At 33.2% G+C, this 22,652-nt stretch overlaps 1 protein-coding gene and 1 non-coding gene across 3 annotated transcripts in view; both read right to left on the reverse strand.

Moving 5' to 3' along the window:
* Positions 1-1,737: 1,737 nt before the first annotated feature.
* Positions 1,738-22,652, reverse strand: part of LRCH2 (leucine rich repeats and calponin homology domain containing 2) — a 112,628-nt gene continuing 91,713 nt past the window's right edge. Inside the window, exons 15-21 of one of the 2 annotated variants that reach the window (XM_055564304.1) lie at positions 14,240-14,284; positions 12,171-12,221; positions 9,853-9,910; positions 8,996-9,108; positions 8,686-8,823; positions 8,456-8,533; positions 1,738-1,857 (exon numbers count right to left, since the gene is read on the reverse strand). In XM_055564304.1, the coding sequence (XP_055420279.1) occupies positions 1,738-1,857; positions 8,456-8,533; positions 8,686-8,823; positions 8,996-9,108; positions 9,853-9,910; positions 12,171-12,221; positions 14,240-14,284 (603 nt within the window). The remainder of the gene's footprint in view (positions 1,858-8,455; positions 8,534-8,685; positions 8,824-8,995; positions 9,109-9,852; positions 9,911-12,170; positions 12,222-14,239; positions 14,285-22,652) is intronic. The other variant, XM_055564305.1, reaches the window with a different exon arrangement.
* Positions 11,712-11,840, reverse strand: LOC129640498 (small nucleolar RNA SNORA35). The gene has a single exon (XR_008708865.1). It is a non-coding gene; the product is annotated as a small nucleolar RNA SNORA35 (small nucleolar RNA).

Below are 22,652 nucleotides of genomic sequence, written 5' to 3' on the forward strand. Positions count from 1 at the left end.
ATATTTGTAATTTCTTACTTTATTACCCAATTTTTCACTAGAGAGAGATTTTTGTCAATGACTTTTTTTAGATCCAACTGAAAAATAACTAATTAGCTCAAATATTTAAAGTAATAAATTATCAATAATTTAATTTTTAAAACTTTTAGTCATAAAAAGCTTTAATTATGTAAAAGCTCCGATTTGACCCTTGGGGAATGTAAAAACACATCTGTATCCTAAAGCCAAAACTTAATTATATGGCTTCATGCCAACTGATCAAAAAAAGTAGAGTTGCTCTTAAACCAATCCTTATTATATCATTTGGCACAATGGTTTTTACCTTTTATAGATATCATTGAAACACCCAGGCCAACATTTCTAATAAGTTGCATCCATATTAAGAGGTAACAAGTGCAAATAATCACAGACTTAAGATATGATACTTGCTTGACTACTACAAAAGTAATTATACTTAAGTTTTTCTATAGGAAACTGAGTTATTCATTACAGTAATGTTTTTGAAAAATTCCTGCACTACTACAAATGTCAATTTATCCATCCTTAAATTAAACAAGGACTTTATATAATAGTATGCTTATGAAAAGATTTATAGAGTGGTCTGTATTTATTTCATCATGTTAATTGAGGATAAGTTAAGATTTACGGGATCCACAAATGGACATATTTTCTAATAAAAACCTATTCCTCAGCTGCTGCTCTCTGAATCTGAATATAACCAAAGGCAGCATACTGATGTAGTAATGTTCCTGAAAGTCAAGACATAAACCCAAACTTTGGCAGTTTTATCAAAATGTTCTTGATAATTAAATACTCTGCTAGTTCTTAAAAACCTTACTGCTTTGTGTAACATTTTCAATACAGAAATAAAATACTCTTCAAATAATATATTTCAAAAGATGATTAAGTTTTGCAAAATTAAATAGTATAAATTAAGCATATTAACATCGTTTTTCTGACAACATGAAATAACCAGTTTAAGAAAACTGCAATGGACTAAATAAAAAACACAAATGTCACAATGTGAGGCACATTTATCCTCACATATTACTGAACTTACAAAATCTACTAAAATATTTTAAAATTCCATTAATACATTTTAAAAAACTGCAAAAATGTTTAAGACTATATGAGAGTCATCAATTACACAGGCACTTCACATGTAAACAATCTACAGTACAACTGAAAATATTTTGGCACCAACCTATAATACTAAAAGAATTCAATATAAAGCCAGAGTTCTGTAACTTCTACTCACTTTTTTCTATAAAACTAAGACCAAAGACTGAAGAAATTATGTATAAACTAAAATCACAAGTATATTAAATAACTCAAATATAGAATTAGTTTTAAATTGGTAAAAAAATGATTACCTTGTCCAGATGTTTACCAGTATGCTATGATAAAAAAAATTAAACCTAATGTGATTATTAAATTGAAATCACATTTTAAACTTAGTATTAATCTTGATTATTGAAAAATAATCAAGATTATTAGCTAACTTAGTAAAAAGAGAATTTGAATTTATCAAAAACTCTTATCAAATTGATCTAGTTTTCCCTCAAAAGAAGTTTGGGCAATTCAAAATTGAATTTGATGTTTTAATATGATTTTTCTTAAATCTAAGGCTTGAATAATAAAATTATTTTTAACTAGACACCCTTATTCATAAATTTGAGATATTTGAAATCACTTCAAATAAATGAAACTAGACATTTAGGATTTTTAAATGTTATGTCAAGCCGTAGAAAGCTGAGATGCCTTGGTTGTAGGTAATTCAAGAAGAGCCTGAACTGTGACACCAACTTTCACAAGACCTCTTTCTTCCAAAATATGATGAGGCAAACAGAGTCTTTCCTGAAAAAACAAAACAAATAATATCTAAACATGTGCTTGTTAATAGTACAGCAAAACCTCAGTAAGTCAGAACTGGGTTTTTAAATCATGCTTTTTTATAAAACTCCAGGTAAAAATTATACAATTCTAATGAAATAAACTTTAAGATGTCTGCTTCAATAGATTCTTATGGGCTGTATTTTTATCTGAGGTTGACCTGATCTACACAATAAGAAAATATTTTTAACTGAGACAGTGGTGCTAGATGTTCCCTAAGCCCTTGTGCTAGAGCAGAAAGAGCACTATGCTTCCAGCCAAGAGATCTAAGGGTCATATGGAGTACTAAAGGTACTAAAATTCCCTGAGATACTGTTTTTTTCATCCTGAAAATGGAACTGTGTGAGAAACAAATAGAAGAATCTATATATGGAAGCATTTTAAGCACTTTGTAACCTGCTTAGTCCTATACAAAACTAGCCACTCTCCTTCCTTCTACCAGTTCTTAGGTTCCATGGTCTGTGATGTATATAGCACTTCAGTACTTTTTTTGTCATTAAGATGACTTCCCTCCAGCTTCTAGTGATGTTGTGTTGCTTCTTAGTTAAAATAGTCTAGAATTTGGTAAATAACAACGGTCTTCTAAGTCATTATATATGTCATTTCTTCACAATTCTATGAGAAAGAGGGCTTAGAGACAACTTTGCATTAGGTTTTATTAGCCTTCAGTGATCCTCTTTTAACATTCTTAATGTTTCCAAGGGTTGTCTTCACCTTCTTCTCTTTCTGTACTGTATTCTCTCTTTGGTATTCTCAAAGCCTCATCAAAATCACAAGGATTTGAATTGAAGATTTGCATGAATGTGCACAGCATCAAATAAATTTGGTAGCATTTTTTGAAGAAATGATACAGTCTACTGCTTTAGTTGGAACACTCACTCATCTCAGGAAAATAAGCTAGTAGTGGATAGAGTAGGCGGCAAACAGACCATTTATAGGTCCCATATGGTCCATGATTTGTTTTAGTTGACTAGCATAGTGTTTTACAACATTACTTTTTTTAATCCAGTGTTTCTTGAAACACTGGAAACTTTGGCAAGATAAGGCCCCTAACCCCAATGAGTAACAACTATATCTTCCATTCTGTTAATTTTCAAATCTTTATTTCCTGCCAAGATCTCTCTACTGAGCTCCAGATACAAACGTCAACTTGATACAGCCAAATGGATGTCCAACAGACATATCAAAATCAATATGTCCACAACAGAACTACTTCCTTACTAAATTAAATTTTCTGTCTGTATTCTATACCTCAGTCAGTAATACACTATTCAGTCTCTCTCAACATAAACCTGGGAATCATAATCATCTTTCTTCCTTATTCCCCTAACTCAGTCATCAAATACTACTGATACTATCCCATTTATTAAAACAGTTTTGAAAAACGATCTTCTCACTCCATTTTCACTGCAACATTTATTGCCCTCCTAATATTTTGCTTGTTTATTCAAAAAATCACCAACATATATCAGAAACTAAAAAAGGTTTCAAATCAATGGCATCAGCTCCCACCTTAGACTAGAAAAAGAAGAGCAAATTAAACCAATGGTAAGCAGAAAGAAGTAAATAATGAAGATAAGAGAGGAAACCAGTAAAATTAAAAAACAAAATATTAGTGAAAAAAATCAATAAAACCAAACGTTAGTTCACTGAGAATTTTTTTTTTTAATTCACAAAATCCCTAGCTAGATTAATCAGGAAAAAGAGAGAAAAATACACGAATTAACAATATCAGGAATAAAAGAAGTGATGCCACAAAAGAGTCTATAAATACTAAAATGATAAAAAGGGGGACATTATAAACAACATTATAGCAACAAGTTTGACAAACTAGATGAAAAGCACAAATTCTTTGAAAGACACCATATATCAAAGCTCATACAAAAAGAAATAGAAAATTAGAATAGCCCTATATTTATTAAAGAAATTGAAACTGTAGTTAAAAATTTTCCTACAAAGAAAACCCCCTGCCTAGATGGATTCAAAGTTCAATAATGACTGTGACTAAATATTTAATGAGTAAGTAATATTAAGTCTATCCATAATATTCAATAAAAGTGAAGAGTGGGGAATACTTCCTAACATGTTCCATGAGGTCTGCATTACCTTGACACCAAAATCAGACAAAAACTTTAAAAGAAAGAAAACTAACAAACAATAACCCTATTGATATAGATGCAAAAAGGCTAAACAAAATTTTAACAAATTGAATCCAACAACATAAAAATAGCAACAACAACAAAATCCATCATGACCAAGTGGGGTTTATCCCAGGAGTCAAGGTGTGAGTTAATATCTGAAAATTGACCAACGTAATTAACAATGCTGTGAAAGAAAAAAATGTTAACTCAGTAGATGTAGAAAAAGCACTTGACAAAATTCATTCCTGGTAAGAACTCTCAGGAAACTAGAATCATGTATCTCACAAGAAACCTGTATCTGGAATATATAAAGAAATAATAAAAGGTGACTAATTCAATTAACAAATGAGCACACAATTTGAAAAGACATTTCTCCAAAGAATATATACAAATAGTTAACAGGCACACAAAAAGATGACCAACATCATTAACCATTAAGGAAAAGCTAAGCAAAATCACAATGAGACCACTTCAGACCTCCTACTAGGATGACTAGAATCAAAAAGGTAGATGATAATAATTGGTGAGGATGCAGAGAAATTAGAACCCACATACACTGCTTCTGTGAATGTAAACTGAAAAATAATTTAGCAGTTCCTCAAAAAGATAAACAGAGAGTTACCATATAACCCACCATAGAGCAACCGTTTAACCTACCATATAACCTTGTTAACTAAGAGAATTAAAACAAGCATTCACACAAAAACATGTTCATGAATGTCCACAGTAGCATTATTCATAATAAACAATGACTGGAAACAGCCCAAATATCCATCAACTGATGAATGGTGAACAAAATGTGGTACATACATACAATGGACTATTACTCAACCCCAAAAACGAAGTACAGTCATGCCTCAGAGATAGTGAGACTCCAGTTCTACACCATCCAAATACAGCAAATATTGCAATAAAGTAAGTCACATGAATTTTTGTTTCCCAATGTATATAAAAGTTATATTTACACTATACTGTAGTCTCTTAGTGGCAATAACATTACATCTTTTTAAAAACACTTAATTAAAAAATATCTTATTACTAAAAATACTATTCATCATCTGACAGTGCAGGTTGTCACAAACCTTGAATTCATAAAAAATGCTGTATTTGTGATGCACAATAAAGTGAAGTGCAATACACCTGAGTATGTCTGTACTGCTTTATGCTACAACATGGATAAACCTTGAGAGCATATAATAAATGAAAGAAGCCACACACAAAAGACCCCATATCATAAGACATTATTAATATGTAATGTCAAGAATAGGCAAATTCATACAGATAAAAAAGGGGAGGGACTGCTAACAGTTAAGAGGTTTCTTTTGGGGTGATAAAAATATTCTACCCTTATTAATAGTTTGCTGTCCAACTAGTGACTATACTAAAAACCATTGAATTGTACACTTTAAATGGGTGAATTTTATGATATATTAAATATTTTTTAAAATAAAAAACAATGTGTGTGCCCAGGGCTAAAAAAAAAGATAACTTCAATCCATACCTTTCAACATATATAAAAATTAACTAAAATTTGATTATAGACCTAAATGTAAAAATTAAGACCATAAAAATTCTAGAAATAAATATAGGAGAAAATCTTTGTGACCTTAAGTTATGCAAAGATTTCTTTGGTTTGACACCAAAAGTACAATCAATTTTTTTAAATGACAAATTACAAAAAATTTAAAATTTCCAATCTTTGAAAGATACTATAATGAGAACGAAAAGACAAGGCAAAGACTGGGATACAGTATTTGTAAATCATATATTGCATCTGATAAAGACTTGATCCACACATCCAATAAAGGACTTTGTCTACAATTAATAAAGAATCTCAAACTCAATAAGAAATAACTCAAAAGATAGACAAAAGATTGGAACAGACACTTCATAAAAGTCATACAAATGGAAAATAAGACCTTGAAAAAATGATCAACATCATTAGTCTTCAGGCAAATGGAAACTAAAACCACACTGACAAATAGTACATACCTATTAAAATGAATAAATTTAAAAAAACACTGACCATAATGAATATTACTGAGGATGTGGAGGAACTGGAACTCCCCTACGCTGCTGACGGGAATGTAAAATGATATAACCACTTTGGAAAAGTTTTATACTCAATGTTAAGCATACATCTCCTATATGTTCTAGTCATTCCACTTTCATCTGCCTACCCAAAATTAGAGAATGTATATATCCAAAGACTGGTACATAAATGTTCATAGCAGCCTTATTTATAGTAGTCCCTAAAACTGTAAACAATCCAAATGGCCATCAACAAACAGGTCAATGAACTGACAAATTGTGATATATTCATATAATAAAACACTACACAATAATAAAAAGAAATGACCTATTTATACATGCAACATTGATGAGTCTTAGAATAGCTACACTGAGCAAAAGAAGCCAGAAAAAAAATCGTACATATTTTATCATTCCAGTTATATATAACTCCAGATGGAAAATGCAAACTAAATTATAATAACAGAAAACAGCTTTTAGTGGTTGACTAGAGGATTGCAAAGGGATAAAAGGAAACTTTTGAGGGTAATGGACATGTTCATTATCCTGACTATGGTAATGATTTCATGCTATATGCATATGTCAAAATTAATCAAATTGTATACTTTACTTATATGAACTTTATTGTATGTCAATTATACTTCAATAAAACTGTTAAAAATACAAAAATATCCTAAAAAGTTAAATTTAAAAAGTGACTATATATTATCATTTTCAAGTCAGGGAAAAACAAATTGAAGCTAAAAATAAAATCTCTCTGTACCTGTGGCGGATTCATTTCGAGGTTTGGCGGAGCTAATACAATATTGTAATGTTTAAAAATAAATAAAATTTAAAAAAATAGTAAGAAAAAAAAAATAAAATCTCTCCTTTCGTTACCAATACCTAGAGAGTTTTGAAAATGAAAGCTGGTAAATCACCCTTATGGTGAGGATGGGTGAGTCACTAACTCTGTCATTAGAACAAACAAGCACGAGAAAGATGAGAGCATGCTAAGTAGAATAGTTTTCATAAGACCTTTCCTGTCATTCTCCTTGGCTACTGTATAAAGAAAGTGTCAGGAGTAAGTCAGACTATCTTTCATTTCATGTAAAAGAACAGAAATAGAGGATATCCAAGTTAGAGGGTGGGTTCTGGAATTAGATCACTGGGGTTCATAGTTTGCCTCCACTGTTTACTAAAGTTTTAGTAAAAGTAAAGTTTAGCAAACTTGGATAAGTTTTCTAAGCTCTCTGTGCCTCAGTTTCCTCATCTGTAAAATGTCATTCATTTAATAAATGTTGACTGAGAACCCCTCATCAAAAAACTCTTAAAACAAAAACTGACAAAACAGGAAAATATATACAATGCAATAACACACTTGAAAAAAACCTTCCTAATTTTTCTACTTTCTCACTAAGAGATTAAGAGTACAAAAAGAAAGAACTAACATAAAAATGCTTAGGAATTAAAATTTCTAAACATCATGTCAAGCATAGATAAGAAGTAACTAGAGGAGAACTGAATATAGCTTCCAAATTAAACAGTAATTCAACTGATTCTCTCTGTATAAATTATATTTATTCACTTGCAGGAAGCGGTTACAGTAGAATTTGTAAACCAGATTATTATGACACTATTGAAAAGAGAACTTAATAATCACAATATTTAAGTGTATCAAAACAACACATGGTACACCTTAAACTTACAAAATGTTATGTCAATGATATCTCAATAAAATACACTTTAAAAAATAACAGGAAAAAAAGTACAACTACATTGTGACCTGCTAACAATTCCAAGTCCTCTCAACAGTCCATCATGTTGTTAAGTGTATAATGTTATCAAAAAAGCAATATTTTTATTTTTCATTTTCATTATTTATAATATTGCTTTGTTAATTTAATACCATTACAATTATTACATGAAATATAAGCTAATTTCTACAAATGTCAGAAAAAGTTTATCCAGTGAGGTATTATCATAATGTTACTAAGATTTCCAAATTGACATTTTAAATAAAGTTTTAAATGTTGTTCACACTGAATGCAAATCTTCCAATCAGAGTCTATTCTTAGATTAAAGGAATCCAAATATCTTCTATCAGGAAAAATAGAGTAGCAACAGCATCATAATCAACTTGTCATATGACCAGTAAATTATGTTTATTCAATGATGTCCATGATTCGTAAATTTTTCTATATATGTAGCTATTTTATAATTATTTTAAAAGCAGCTTAAAAATCATTCAGTAGACAGCTTTTACATTTAAATATGGAATTCAGTAGAAGGTGAAAAGGAAGGTATTCATTTTCATGTTCAGAAAGCATTATTCATGCCTACTGTGAAGAAGCCAGTTTGCAAGTAATACATTCATATTTAAATGATCATTTTGTTAGAAAAATAATTACCTGTGAGACACCCAACTTTTTACAAGCATCAAGAAAATTTTCTACATTTCTTCGACATTTCGCCATGCTAAGCTTAGGCTGTAAAGTAAGAAAAATAGTATATTTTCAGGTATATTTGTACAAAACTTATAAAAACTGAAAATTATATTTATTGAAGAATATTATTTAAAGATTGCTTCAAGCATCTTTATCTTTCTTTAGAGAACTAACAAACTGTAGCCAAAACTTACCACTGCTGGTGATGGCACATGAATACTAGCTACAGAGCGTGGCCTTATATGATTGGCTAAATGGCAAAGAACAACCCCATCCATCAGTGCAGCTCCTATGTCATCAGGCAAAATTACTTTTAACCTGGATTCAAGATTCTATAAAAGAAATGGGTATAAATCACAGACATTCTATTTAAATATATGTGTATATAACTAATCATTACATAATCTAAAATTTTAAAGAGTACTGAAAATAATATATTCTTTTTGAATTTTCCAAGTTAAACCCATTTCTATAAAGCAGACCTGAAAGGTCAATGTGACTTACATTGCGAAGCTGTCGTATTTGTTCTCGCTCTTCCCGTAGATGTTCCATCTTTCTTCTCATTGTAAAACCTGGATCTGCTGCCCCATATTCCTGGCGAGATGAGCGGCTGAAAGCTATAAAAACAGAAATTTCCTAGCTTATTACAAAGCTAATCGGAAGGATCAACCATCGGCGGGGAAAAGGCATGATACAAAGAACTAGAACAAAATGACATAAAACACTTTCATTATTAATGAATTATAAATATTTTTTACAGAATATAATTGAAATTTACTTATCTGCATAATTGAAAACAATAGGGAAGACAAGTGTAACAACTGCCACCACCTATAGATGTTCTTACTTAAACATATGTTATTAGAAACATGATCCAGGTTAAGAAATCAGCCTTTATTATCTTTAAAGAAAAAGGAAATTATTCTTGACGGTCAATACAGTTATTCAGGAATAAAAACTATAATTCAATACCTTGCCAAGTAACATGGATCCATTTTCTTTTGGGCTTGCCAAATGCGAAAAGATCCCTTTTTAAAACCACAATATAATGGAGTGCTATAATTTCAAACAGTGTTTGGTCTGCTGGCAGAGTGGTCATTCTAATAGCAGTCACAGTAGAGTAGAAATAAGACTGCAGTATATCTAAGGCAAAAAGCTGAGGTTTCAGGAGCTTGAAGGTAAAGAGGAAGAAAGAAATGGGGAATGGGAATTGGAAAGACAAATAAGGTTAAGAGAAAATTACTTTTAGGAGAGGGGAAAGAATCTACGTGTACTTAAAACTAAGGAATCAATCCCATTTAAGCTGAGAAACTCTAGTTTTGTATATAACCGATAGATTGTATTTGCGAATATATATTTACCTGATCTAGGCTTCAAGCCAAAGGGACCATGTGAAAAAACATCAGTTCTATCATACTCCTAAAAACAAAAAACAAATAAAATCTTTTTTCTTTCAAAATAAAGTAGTTATATCCATTCCAATTTTGAGAAGTATTTATTTTTTTCCATAATTAGTGGAGTAGAGAAAGGTAAACTGCAGTTTAATTCAAATATATAATGTTTCATTTTTAAAAGGTCTACAAATATTTGCTAATTAACCTCTCTCTTAGCATAAGGGAAATGAAAGTTATTGAAGTGAATCAAATAAACATATACTCTTTTTTTGAATGAAGAACCATATTAAAGTCTCCTGAAAAATGGAAAAAAGTTTCAATGAAAAGATAAGTGAAATTAGTGACACTTACTCACTGTCTACTATGGACTTGACTCTTAGTGGATAATCTGAGGCAAATATACACATTCAAACTAACAGTGGCTACAGAGTGATAGATAATAAAGCATTATTTCTTCTATCTGAATTCACATTATTTCAAAGTGCTTTCAAACAGTAGTGTACTGTGAAAAGAAACATGGTGTATTTTAAAAATCTGAACTTAAGAGTCAGAAAGTTTAGACTAAGTTTTAAGCAAAACATTTAATTTTTCTGTAACTATCCTTTCACCTTTAAAATAGGCTGCTGTAAAAATTAACTGAGATAACTAAAAGAAAGCACTTTGTAAATTATAAGATGGAAATATAATGCAATTTTAATAGCATCTTATTTAATCTGTACAACAACTGTGAAGTTGTTAAGAGTTTGGGCTTCAGTCACTCCTCTACCATTTACTGACTGAAGTCTTTAGGAAAATTTATCACTCTTGAGCTGTAAAAGGATGAGGATAATACCCAGCTCATGGGACTGCTCTTAGGTTTAAATGTATAGGCAAGCACTTTGTTAATAGTAAAGCATGATACTAATTGTTTTTACCATTTTCCTTTCACTGATGAAACTGAAACAATCAGCATTCTGGTGACTCTTCTTAATTTTCTGATTAACATGGGATAAGCAATTCAACTTGAACATCAGTTGAGCTACCAAAATACATGCTCACCACCTATCCATCCACAAGCCTGTTTGTCTTGATTATTTCAGTTAAAGTATTATGAATTTCCAGACACAAATTTAGCTTATCCAAATGTAAGGAAAATGTGTTACAAAAGCAATATAGTTTAATTGGGAAAATTGGCACTGATCCTCTTCTCATTGAGCATAGATCATAAAATCATAAAAAAATCTAAGTAAATAAGTCATCACCTACATTTGTTATAACTGAATGTAAAAGAAAGGATTTACAAAAGCATGTGACAAAGACAAATTTTAGAATATCCTAATTTAAACTGTTTTGAAAAAAGAATGTAAACCAGTTTACCTGCCATATAAGTAATTTAGAAACATGTTTATAAAACTAATGTCCAAGTCCATCTTAAAGTTTTATAATGCAACTCACCCAAAACAATACACAAACAATTCTGGCTTTAAAAAAAAATAATACTACCTATATAAAATGAAATACTGTCTAATTAACCAAAATTATATTGTGATTTAATTTACACAATATAAATTTATTGTATTTAAAGTCCTGAATTCACCAAATAAATAAAAAATCATCAATTTACTAATGCCAGTATAGTTTTAGAATACTAAATAATCTGAAATAGAAGAGCTATTGTTTAGAATTTTTTAAATTTATCTCATAACATATTAAAAGCAACACGTTTAACTAAATTAGAAGAGTCAATCATTCAAACCAAAAGAATATCTGGTTGAGATCTCAAAAACTCTTAACTTTCATCTACCCCTTTTCCCCATGCCCCCTCCTTAGGTCTAAGATGCTAGGAAAAGTGTACCCTCTTGTCGATAGGAACAACCCACTACAGGGATGTTTCTCGTGGAAAAAGGAAGTTTTTCTTGCATTGCTTTCAGACCTAATTGGTTATGAGAAAAACCAAAGGTCATTGCACAATGCTGAAGTATTTTTTTCAAATTTAAAATCTGAAAACTACTCTTGTCATTTATTTCAAAATATGGATGAATTATAAAACATAAAAATTTATAAAGTGAATTATTCCATGTGATCTATAGGCATTTTTCAATAAGTAATTTAAGTGATATTCATTATGAATATTTGTACCAAAACATGGTGTTCTTAGAAGTTTTTGTAGGCTAATTTTGTACAAATTAACCTACTATGTATTTTTAAATATGGGTGAATAAACTACATTTAAAAAAGAAAGATGAGGCTAGAGAGAAGTGACAAAGAAAACCTATGTAAACACATTTAAAAAACAGAACTTGTACCTCAGATGATACTGGCGATTGTGGTGACATATTAGCATTATCACTGTCTTGCTAAAATATAAAAATAAAAACATGAAACATGAAATTAAAATATGAATGATGATTCAGACATGTAAAAAGAAAACTGAAACTACTAAAGGAAAGATCTGGAAAATACCATCCACCACCTTGCCAAAGTGTGGCCTATAGACCAGTAGCATCAGCATCCTCTGGGAGCTTGTTACAAATGCAAAATCTCAGGCCCCACCCAAGACCTACTGAATCAGAATCTGTATTTCAGTAAAATCCCCAGGTGATTCATAAGCAATTTAAAGTTTTATAAGTAGTATCTACTTACATCAAATATTTTCTTACAAGTTTATTTCCTTTAAATATCACAAATGAAAAACCTTTCTATATTTCTTAGAAAATAGCCAGATTTTAAGATTAATTCCTGATAGGAAATGGCAGCAATATGTTCTAATGTGTGACAGACACATGGACGCATGCAAAAATTCCACCACCCCAAATAATAACATTTACCTGGAAAATTACGTTTATCTAATATAAGCTTAGAAATAATGACAAAGAATTGAACTGCATAAACTACTACTAAATGGTTCATGTTTTTTCTCAATGACTACTACTAAACAAATACAAAAATCTTAACATTTAACCTTGAATATACATACAAGATAGAGTATACATTCATCATCAACAAATGATTACTGACTGTCTACTATATGTCAGATACTGGTGCTAGACCCTGGGAATATTGAAACTTAGTAAAATATCATCCACTCAAGGATCTCTCAGTCTAGGGGGAAAATAGATTCATTTACAGAAGCAATACAAACTTCTCAGAACAATAATAGAGCTATGCATAACATATTTTAGGCACAGATAAGGGACACTTGGGGAAATGGTGGGGCTGATAAGTAAAGGCAAGTTTCCTGAGAAACTAAAAACTGAGATGTTTAACAATATTCCAAGATAAGAGGACAAGGACAAAGGCACAGAAACAATAAATATAAGGATGAGTGCAGAAAATCTTGTGCTGTGCTGTGCTTAGTAGAAAACCTTGTAGTTTTGTATTTTTGAAGAGTATGGTGAAAGGAAGGTAAATCGTGAATTGAGATTGATGTGGGAAGCCGAAGCTTGATCAAGAAGAACCCTGAATTTACCATCTAAGTGATGAGGAGACAGAGAAGGTTTCTAAGCAAAGGAATGGCCTGATCATATTTGCGTTCTTTGAAACAATCATTGGCAGCAGAGAGTAAAACGGATTGGAGAAAGGGAGAAGATCAAGTATGCTATTGCAGTAGTACAGGCCAGAAATGATAAGGGCTTGTGCCAGAGCAGAAATGCAGATGGAGAATGTATTCAAAATATTTCTGTATCCAGAAAAAAAGAGAGTAGGTTTTGGTAACTGATTAGATATTGAAGCATGCAGGACCAAAGTGGATTAAACATAAAAAGGAACAAAGAAAGCATCCAAGCTGAACCTCTAACCTACAGTACAACACACACTTTTTGGGTGATTCCATATCTTAAAATTAAAAGAGCTTTCAGAAGTCCTCCCAAGTATTCAACATCAAATTAATTACCAATCTGTCCAAACAAAAGTACATAGAGTTACTTAAGTATTTATAGTGATGAGACTGTATCATTTCAAAAATGCCAGGCTGTTGTACAAGTTAAAATGATAAGGCAGAAAAATTTACAGTAATGCTCAAACTGTAGAAATCTAATTTTAAATGTTAAAATAGTACACAGAGTTGTGAAAAGAGATTAATAAGTTTCAAAGGAAAAATCTCAATTTACCACCATGCTGATTTAAGAAGATAAAATATGCAAAAATTTTAATCACAGTTTCAATATGAATGTTAATAAAATTCTAAGACCAAACTACTAAGAACATATGGAAATTATATAATCAAACTAATAAGTCTAATCATGCTAATTTTTTTATTGGATAAAACCCATGCATTAAATCAATAACACGATGGATTATATTTTACTCTGATTGAACCAATTACATATGAAAATAAATGTTTTAAATAATTACTAATATTACACTCTTTTCTCACCTCATTGTTTTCATTGCCACTTGAACTCTTCCTTGATGATTTATACTGAAAAATATTTAAAACACATACTTTATTTTTCCTTGGACATTAATTCTCTAACTAGTAAATTATATATGAGGTTTATTCACATTTTGATACTTTTAAATTATCTAAATTATATGTAAAATGTAAATTGTATGTAAATATCTTTAAACTGTTTAATTTCATAACCATTTTAAACAGTCCTACTACTTACTAATAGCAAATACAAACAGTACTTTCTACATGCAAGGCATTGTTCTAAGTACATACATCAAGTAACATTTATTTCCTAAACCAATCTATTTCCCATTCATTCAGGTTTGCTGAGTCTTGTCTTAAATCCTCCTTTTTCTTAATCCACTATATACAAAACATCAGGTCAGTTCTTTCTGAAAAGCCTCTCAGACTTCTGAATTCTCTCAACTATTAAACTATTAGTCTATTCTAGGCCTTATTACCTCATGATTAGTCTGCAATCTCACCATTCAAAAATGTCCTTCATTTTTAAGAAACCTACTGATTTTAGGTTAAGAAATACTACATGACATGTATGTATTGACTATACAATAATAGTAACAGTGATAATAGCTAACACTTATACTAGTGCTTACTATTAATATACACTTGGCACTGACTCAAGTGTCTTATATGTATGCACCCATTTAATCTTAACAACTCTGAAGTAAATACTATTATCTCCATTTTATACGAGGAAAAGAGGTAATATGCTTAATATCACAAGTGCTGGAATGTAAAAAGTGCTTTTACTAGGATCAATAATCAAGGAAATACAGTTTTGACACATGGCATCTGGTCCCATCACTTCATGGGAAATAGATGGGGAAAGAGTGGAAACAGTGTCAGACTTTATTTTTTTGGGCTCCAAAATCATTGCAGATGGTGACTGCAGCCATGAAATTAAAAGATGCTTACTCCTTGGAAGAAAAGTTATGACCCACCTAGATAGCATATTCAAAAACAGAGACATTACTTTGCCAACAAAGGTCCATCTAGTCAAGGCTATGGTTCTTCCAGTGGTCATGTACGGATGTGAGAGCTGGACTGTGAAGAAGGCTGAATGCCAAAGAATTGATGCTTTTGAACTGTGGTGTTGGAGAAGATTCTTGAGAGTCCCTTGGACTGCAAGGAGATCCAACCAGTCCATTCTAAAGGAGATCAGTCCTGGGTGTTCTTTGGAAGGAATGATGCTAAAGCTGAAACTCCAGTACTTTGGCCACCTCATGCGAAGAGTTGACTCATTGGAAAAGACTCTGATGGTGGGAGGGACTGGGGGCAGGAGAAGAAGGGGATAACAGAGGATGAGATGGCTGGATGGCATCACTGACTCGATGGACGTGAGTTTGAGTGAACTCCAGGAGTTGGTGATGGGACAGGGAGGCCTGGCGTGCTGCAGTTCATGGGGTCGCAAAGAGTCAGACACAACTGAGCAATTGAACAGAACTGAACTGAACTGAAAGTTCTTCTGATTCCTCCATCACAGAAATTTTCCTGCAAATCAGTGGTAGACTGACCTTTTTCAAAACACTAACTCTTCTATTGAAAAAAAAAACTAACTTTCCAATTACATTCAAATTTCTCTGCTGGCATTCAAGGTTCTATTTAATGCCCCCCCCCCCTTTACTTATGCAGAATTATCTTCCATAACTCTTGGAAAAACAGATAACCTACCTGGTAACTCAACCACAAACTGGAGGATGAACAGCATCAGGGATTATAAATATAAGACCTAAATTCCTCTACTGTCTCTCCTGTGGTTTACAAAAACTATCAGTAATCTACCAAGGTGTTCTTTGCAGCCAATCCCAGACAAAGCCTCAATACACTTTCAACCCAGTGTTCCAGATAGCCATTGAACAGAGCTGGCATGTGTGAATAAACCTATTTTCCACTCTTAAGCATGATGTCACTGATGGCACTTGTTCTATTTCAATAAAAGAGTGACACCTGGAGAGTGAACACCAGGACCCCAAGATAGCATCAGTCACACTATTGAAGGAGAAGAAACTCATGGACGTCAAAACAGGGGAACTGCCCAAGCTTGTTACTGCTGCAGGATTTCACCTCTAAAGGCACTGTTGAAGAGTTTCAAAAAGGTTTTCAAAAAGGTATTACAAGCATGTCACTGGAGTTTCTATGCTTACGTGCTTTTCAACTACTGCCTTTCTTAAAAGGAACTCAAACATGAGCAGTTATACAAGTACCCACTGAAGAGGACACAGTCTGCATTCCTGACCATGACTACCTTTGCCCAACAGCCCTGATCTTTACTGAATCCTTTCATAGTTTAATTGAGAATTAACACCTGATAAAAGATGACTAGTAGAAAAACAAACCAAAAACAAAAGAATGACATTTTAGTAAATAATAAGCTAATTAAGTATGGAGAAATACATACAGAAATTTGTATGCAGGTCAAGAAGCAACAGTTATAACTGGACATGGAACAACAGACTGGTTCCAAATCAGAAAAGGAGTATGTCAAGGCTGTATATTTTCACCCTGCTTATTTAACTTATATGCAGAATAGATCATGTGAAATGCCAGGCTGCATGAAGCACAAGCTAGAATCAAGATTGCCAGGAGAAATATCAATAACCTCAAATATGCAGATGACACCACCCTTATGGCAGAAAGTGAAGAAGAACTACAGAGCCTCTTGATGAAAGTGTAAGAGGAGAGTGAAAAAGTTGGCTTAAAACTCACCATTCAGAAAACTAAGATCATGGCATCTGGTGCCATCACTTCATGGCAAATAGATTGATAAACAATGGAAACAGTGACAGACTTTATTTTCTTGGGCTCCAAAATCACTGCAGATGGTGACTGCTGCCATGAAATTAAAAGATGCTTACTCCTTGGAAGAAAAGCTATGACCAACCTAGATAGCATATTAAAAAGCAGAGACATTACTTTGCCAACAAAGGTCTGTCTAGTCAAAGCTATGGTTTTTCCAGTAGTCATGTATGGATGTGAGAAATGTATCAATGAAGAAAGCTGAGCACCAAAGAATTGATGCTTTTGAACTGCGGTGTTGGAGAAGACTCTTGAGAGTCCCTTGGGCTGCAAGGAGATCCAACCAGTCAATCCTAAAGGAAATCAGTCCTGAATATTCATTGGAAGGACTTACGCTGAAGCTGAAACTCCGATACTTGGGTCACCTCATGTGAAGAAGTGACTCATTGGAAAAGACCCTGATGCTGAAAAAAATTGAAGGCAGAAGGAGAAGGGGACAACAGAGGATGAGACGGTTAGATGGCATCACTGACTTGATGGACATGAGTTTGAGTAAACTCTGGGAGTTGGTGATGGACAAGGAAACCTGGGGAGCTGTGATCCATGGGGTCGCAAAGAGTTGAACACGACTGAGTGACTGCACTGAACTGAACTGAAGTCTGGAGAAGGGTATGGCAATCCACTCTAGTTCTTGCCTGGAGAATCCCATGGACAGAGGAGTCTGGCGGGCTATAGTCCATGGGGTCGCAAAGAGTTGGACACGACTGAGTGAATAACACACACACACACATACACACACACATGCTAATTAAGTATACACTCTTTGCATTGGAGAAGGAAATGGCAATCCACTCCAGTGTTCTTGCCTGGAGAATCCCAGGGACGGGGGAGCCTGGTGGGCTGCTGTCTATGGGGTCGCACAGAGTCAGACATGACTGAAGTGACTTAGCAGCAGTAGCTGTGGCAAGTACTGTTTTAAGCACTTTACATTATTCATTAAATAATTCATTATTCATTAAATAATTCAGTAGCTACAATAATCCTGTGAAGGAAGATACCAAAAGAGTCATTTGAAGATAAAATAAAAAGAATAAGCTCAGCAAGATTAGGTAATTTACCAAATTTACCAAAGTCACTCAATTAGATATCTAAGTGAGAACTGGAACCAAAGTGGTTTGATTTCTGAGGACAAGGCTCTTAACCACTATGCTATACTCTCATCCCTAAATCCTAAATGATTAGTAGGGATTTTTCAGGAATAAAGAAATGAGCATGCTCAGAAAGACGAGAGCACAAAGGAAAAAAGTTCAGCCTAGGAAAAAGTCAAAGAGTTGCTAATGAGACTGTCAGGTAATAGAACTTAGGTAAAGATGGACATGATGCTTTTAGTCCATATTTTGTTATTGCTAATGGGGAGCCAATAAAGAATTTTAAGCCAGGGATTTCTCTACAAACTGTGAAACTAGAGAAAGCGGAATCATTAAGAAGTTATTATTAACACAACTGCCCATAAAAGAAAGAATATGTGTTCCAACACAAGCAAGGGCAGTAGATATGGAGAAGAGGTAATGAAATGGAGAAAGATGTATAGTTAGCATTCTGGTGAACAAGTAGGTGAGGAGAAAGAAAGAGAGCAACATCAAGGAAGACTGAGGTACAGAGCTTAGAAAACTGGGTGGGTAATACTGCTATTAACTAAAATAAAGAATAGAGAGGAGGAGCACGTTTCATGGTGGTGGGATGGGACAGGGAGACACGATGAAAATGAAACACATGGTATCCAGACAATTAGAAACACAGGTATAGAGACAAGTGAAAAAAAGTTACGAGATGTAAATTTAGACCCAGGAGAATATGAGACATCTGAAATCATAAAAGCTTCAGAGAGAATAAGGAAAGAGGATGAGACCCTAAGAGCAAGTAGGAGAAAAATCAGAAGAAAAGTTAGCCAGGAGTATCAAAAAGAAAAAAGAAGAATCAGGGAAGGAAAATGAGGAAGAAACCAAGCAAGGGGTTTTGAGAAGAAAGATGTCTCATCACTGTCAAACGCTGAACTGAATTTTGCCGTTAATAGGTATGTTACGCTCCAGTGAGGCTATTTCGGAGAAGGCCATGGCACCCCACTCCAGTACTCTTGCCTGGAAAATCCCATGGTCTTTCCCATTCTATTGTTTTCCTCTGTATGGATGGAGGAGCCTGGTAGGCTGCAGTCCATGGGGTCGCGAAGAGTCGGACACGACTGAGCGACTTCACTTTCACTTTTCACTTTCATGCATTGGAGAAGGAAATGGCAACCCACTCCAGTGTTCTTGCCTGGAGAATCCCAGGGATGGTGGAGCCTGGTGGGCTGCCATCTATGGGGTTGCACAGAGTCAGACACGACTGAAGTGACTTAGCAGCAGCACAGTGAGACTATTTTAATGGAGAAATGGAAGTAAAAGCTGCACTGCAGTGAGTTAAGTGAAATGAAAGTTGCTCAGTTGTGTCTGACTCTTTGAGACCCCATGGACTATAGCCTGCCAGGGTCCTCTGTCCATGGAATTTTACAGGCAAGAATACTGAAATGGGTTGCCATTCCCTTCTCTAGGGGATCTTCCCAACCTAGGGATTGAACCCAGGTCTCCTGCATTGCACACAGATTCTTTATCATCTGAGCCACCAGGGAAGTCCAAGAATAATGGAGTGGGTAGCCTATCCCTTCTCCAGGGGATCTTCCCGACCCAGAGATCAAACCGGGGTCTTCTGCATTGCAGGTGGATTCTTTACCAGCTGAGCTACCAGGAAAGCCCACAGTGAGTTAAGGAGTGATCAAAAACTGCAGATCTAGAAAAGGCAAGTTTGGTCCCAGAAGAAAGCAAAGAAACAAGGCAACAGCTGAAAAGGGAGTCAGGGATAACAGTAGAGGTCTGAGCACATTTATAAGATGGAAGGTAAAGAGACAGGACATAGAAGAGTGAGCAGATAATTGATAAAGGAAAGAAACAGAGGATGATGCAGTCAAAAACTCGATGAGACTTGTATTATTGTTACTCAAGTACTATTCTAATTTAAAATATCCATTATACACAAAAACTTAGAAAGATACTTGTTTTGCATTACTGCACATATTTAAATATCTAAAACCCAAATCTGAAAATATACATAGATTTAAAATATTCTGTAAGTCCAAATTCTTACTAATTCACCTCAGCTGTCCTCAATTAATATTAGTTTGAAAAACTGAAGTTTCATTAATTCTAAATTCAAATACTATACAATAAAGGCCTATTTAAAAAACAAAGATAAGTTTGTTCATCTCTGAAGCTCATATTAACTTCACAGGAAAGAGAGTACTTGTGCACAAACTGACTCAGAACAAATCAATTCACTTCACAAGCCCAGCTGGCTTCCCTATTCTGGTACAGTTAAACACGGTCAGAGAAAATATTTTCCTTCAGTTTAAGCCTAATTAAACTATCATACTATATTTACAAAATTAAATAAGTATTCTAAGAGTCATAATGCTTTATCACAAAAGTAACGAGATACATTTGAAGACAAATATATATGGCATTTAAATAAATCAAATAATCCTTCATGTTGATGTATGGCAAAACCAATACAATATTGTAAAGTAATTAGCCTCTAATTAAAATAAATAAATTTATATTAAAATAAATAAATAAACTATGTTAAAAAACTAATTTAGCACAGTTATCTAGTGTATTTAACTTTATTCAAAAAAGAATCATCAAATGCATTTAGAAATTTGTATTGTCATTCCTACAAGAAATGAAAGCTTCTAATTTACATTGAACATTACCAACAAAAGGTTAGATTTTCATACTTTGTTTATATACTAACACATTTCTCTAAGATTTTTTTTAAAGTAATGTATTTTCTGGAATACCTTTACTTTGAGAAATGCAGTGATTTTATTTCAGCAACAATGACATTAAATTTTATTTACTAGAATAGTAATCTAAACAAGGGTGGCCAAGAGTCTAAAAGTTAACATAACTCTCCTACAACGATCTACTTACTCATATAGTTTGACCTAAATTATCTTCTTACTCACATCATCTGGCCAATTATGTTGAAACATTTTTTAATTTCGTTTCAGGGGCTTACCTGAAAAACATACCTCCCCAAACCAGTCCCAGCAACTAAGAAACTGGAGAGCTCGAGTTTACACACACACATTTTCAATAAATCTCCTAAATAACAGCATCATGAATAATTTACCATGGGACACAAACAAAGAAATCCTGTGGTTCAGTCATTTATATGTGCTGGGGTAAAGTTGCACAAAAGCTCTATGTTTCATAACAAAGCAAAGTTAAAGGAGCCATCACTGAGTGAGTTTAGTGATAATTTGATATGTATCTCTAGAGTAGTATACATTAACTATGTATCTAAATTAAGTTCAATATTATATCTTATGAGTAAGCCTTTTGATTTCTGAGGAATAAGTGATTAAAAGAAATTTTCTTTTTGAAAGAAAGATACTTCACAGAAATCGATGATATTTTAATCATGAAAACACTGGCAAATCTGAATAACACTTTTGACTTCACTTAGTAGTATCTCAGGAGAAGGCGATGGCACCCCACTCCAGTACTCTTGCCTGGAAAATCCCATGGACGGAGGAGCCTGGTAGGCTGCAGTCCATGGAGTCGCTGAGAGTCGGACACGACTGAGCGACTTCACTTTCACTTTTCACTTTCATGCATTGGAGAAGGAAATGGGAACCCATTCCAGTGTTCTTGCCTGGAGAATCCCAGGGATGGGGGAGCCTGGTGGGCTGCCGTCCATGGGGTTGCACAGAGTCGGACAGGACTGAAGCGACTTAAGCAGTAGTATCTCAATTTTACAGTTTTTTTAACATCTTAGGAAAAAAATTGTTGACATTCAATTTTTTACAGTGTCCTAACACTGACATCTTCTGACTATTGAGGAGAACTACATATCTGCTTAAAACATTTCCCAGTACTTGAAGCTTATCTTTGCACCTACTTTATTAACTATAGTAGAAATTCACATTTGTCGAATGATGATTATGGACTCTTCAAATATTATCTTATTTGATCCCTTAGCAACTTAAAAAATGGTAATATTATGGAAGGTATAGTTAAGCCATAGAAAACAAAATATTAAACAACAAATTATTCTAATTAAATCAAACAACTATTTTTTAAGGTTCACTGAGGCTTATATTAAGATTTTTATTGAGAGTTTTACTTGAGTTACAATAAATTAAAAACACAAAAGTGTTCATTTGGTATTAGGCTATCCCAGTAGATCAACAGACAGCACAGCATAGGCTCTGGGTTCAATGAACTCAGACGTTTGTTACCCTAAGTGACCTGGAGCATATTACTTAGCCTCTCTGTGCCTTAATTTGCTGATCTATAAAGTAAACATGGTAATAAACGTACTTACTCATAGGGTTGTTATAAAGATTAAATGAGTTGATATTTGTAAAGTAAGTACTTAGAACAGTGCCTGGCACTTCCTAACTGCCATATATAAGTATTTTGACAAACAGAATCTGTATGCTTTTACTATAATAATGATCAAATAAATATCAAATCTCTTTTATTAGTTAAAATATTAAAATTTATACCACATCATCAGTTATTCATCAGGTTTTATCTGT

This window comes from Bubalus kerabau, chromosome X, assembly GCF_029407905.1.
Source record: "Bubalus kerabau isolate K-KA32 ecotype Philippines breed swamp buffalo chromosome X, PCC_UOA_SB_1v2, whole genome shotgun sequence".
Taxonomy (NCBI): domain Eukaryota; kingdom Metazoa; phylum Chordata; class Mammalia; order Artiodactyla; family Bovidae; genus Bubalus; species Bubalus kerabau.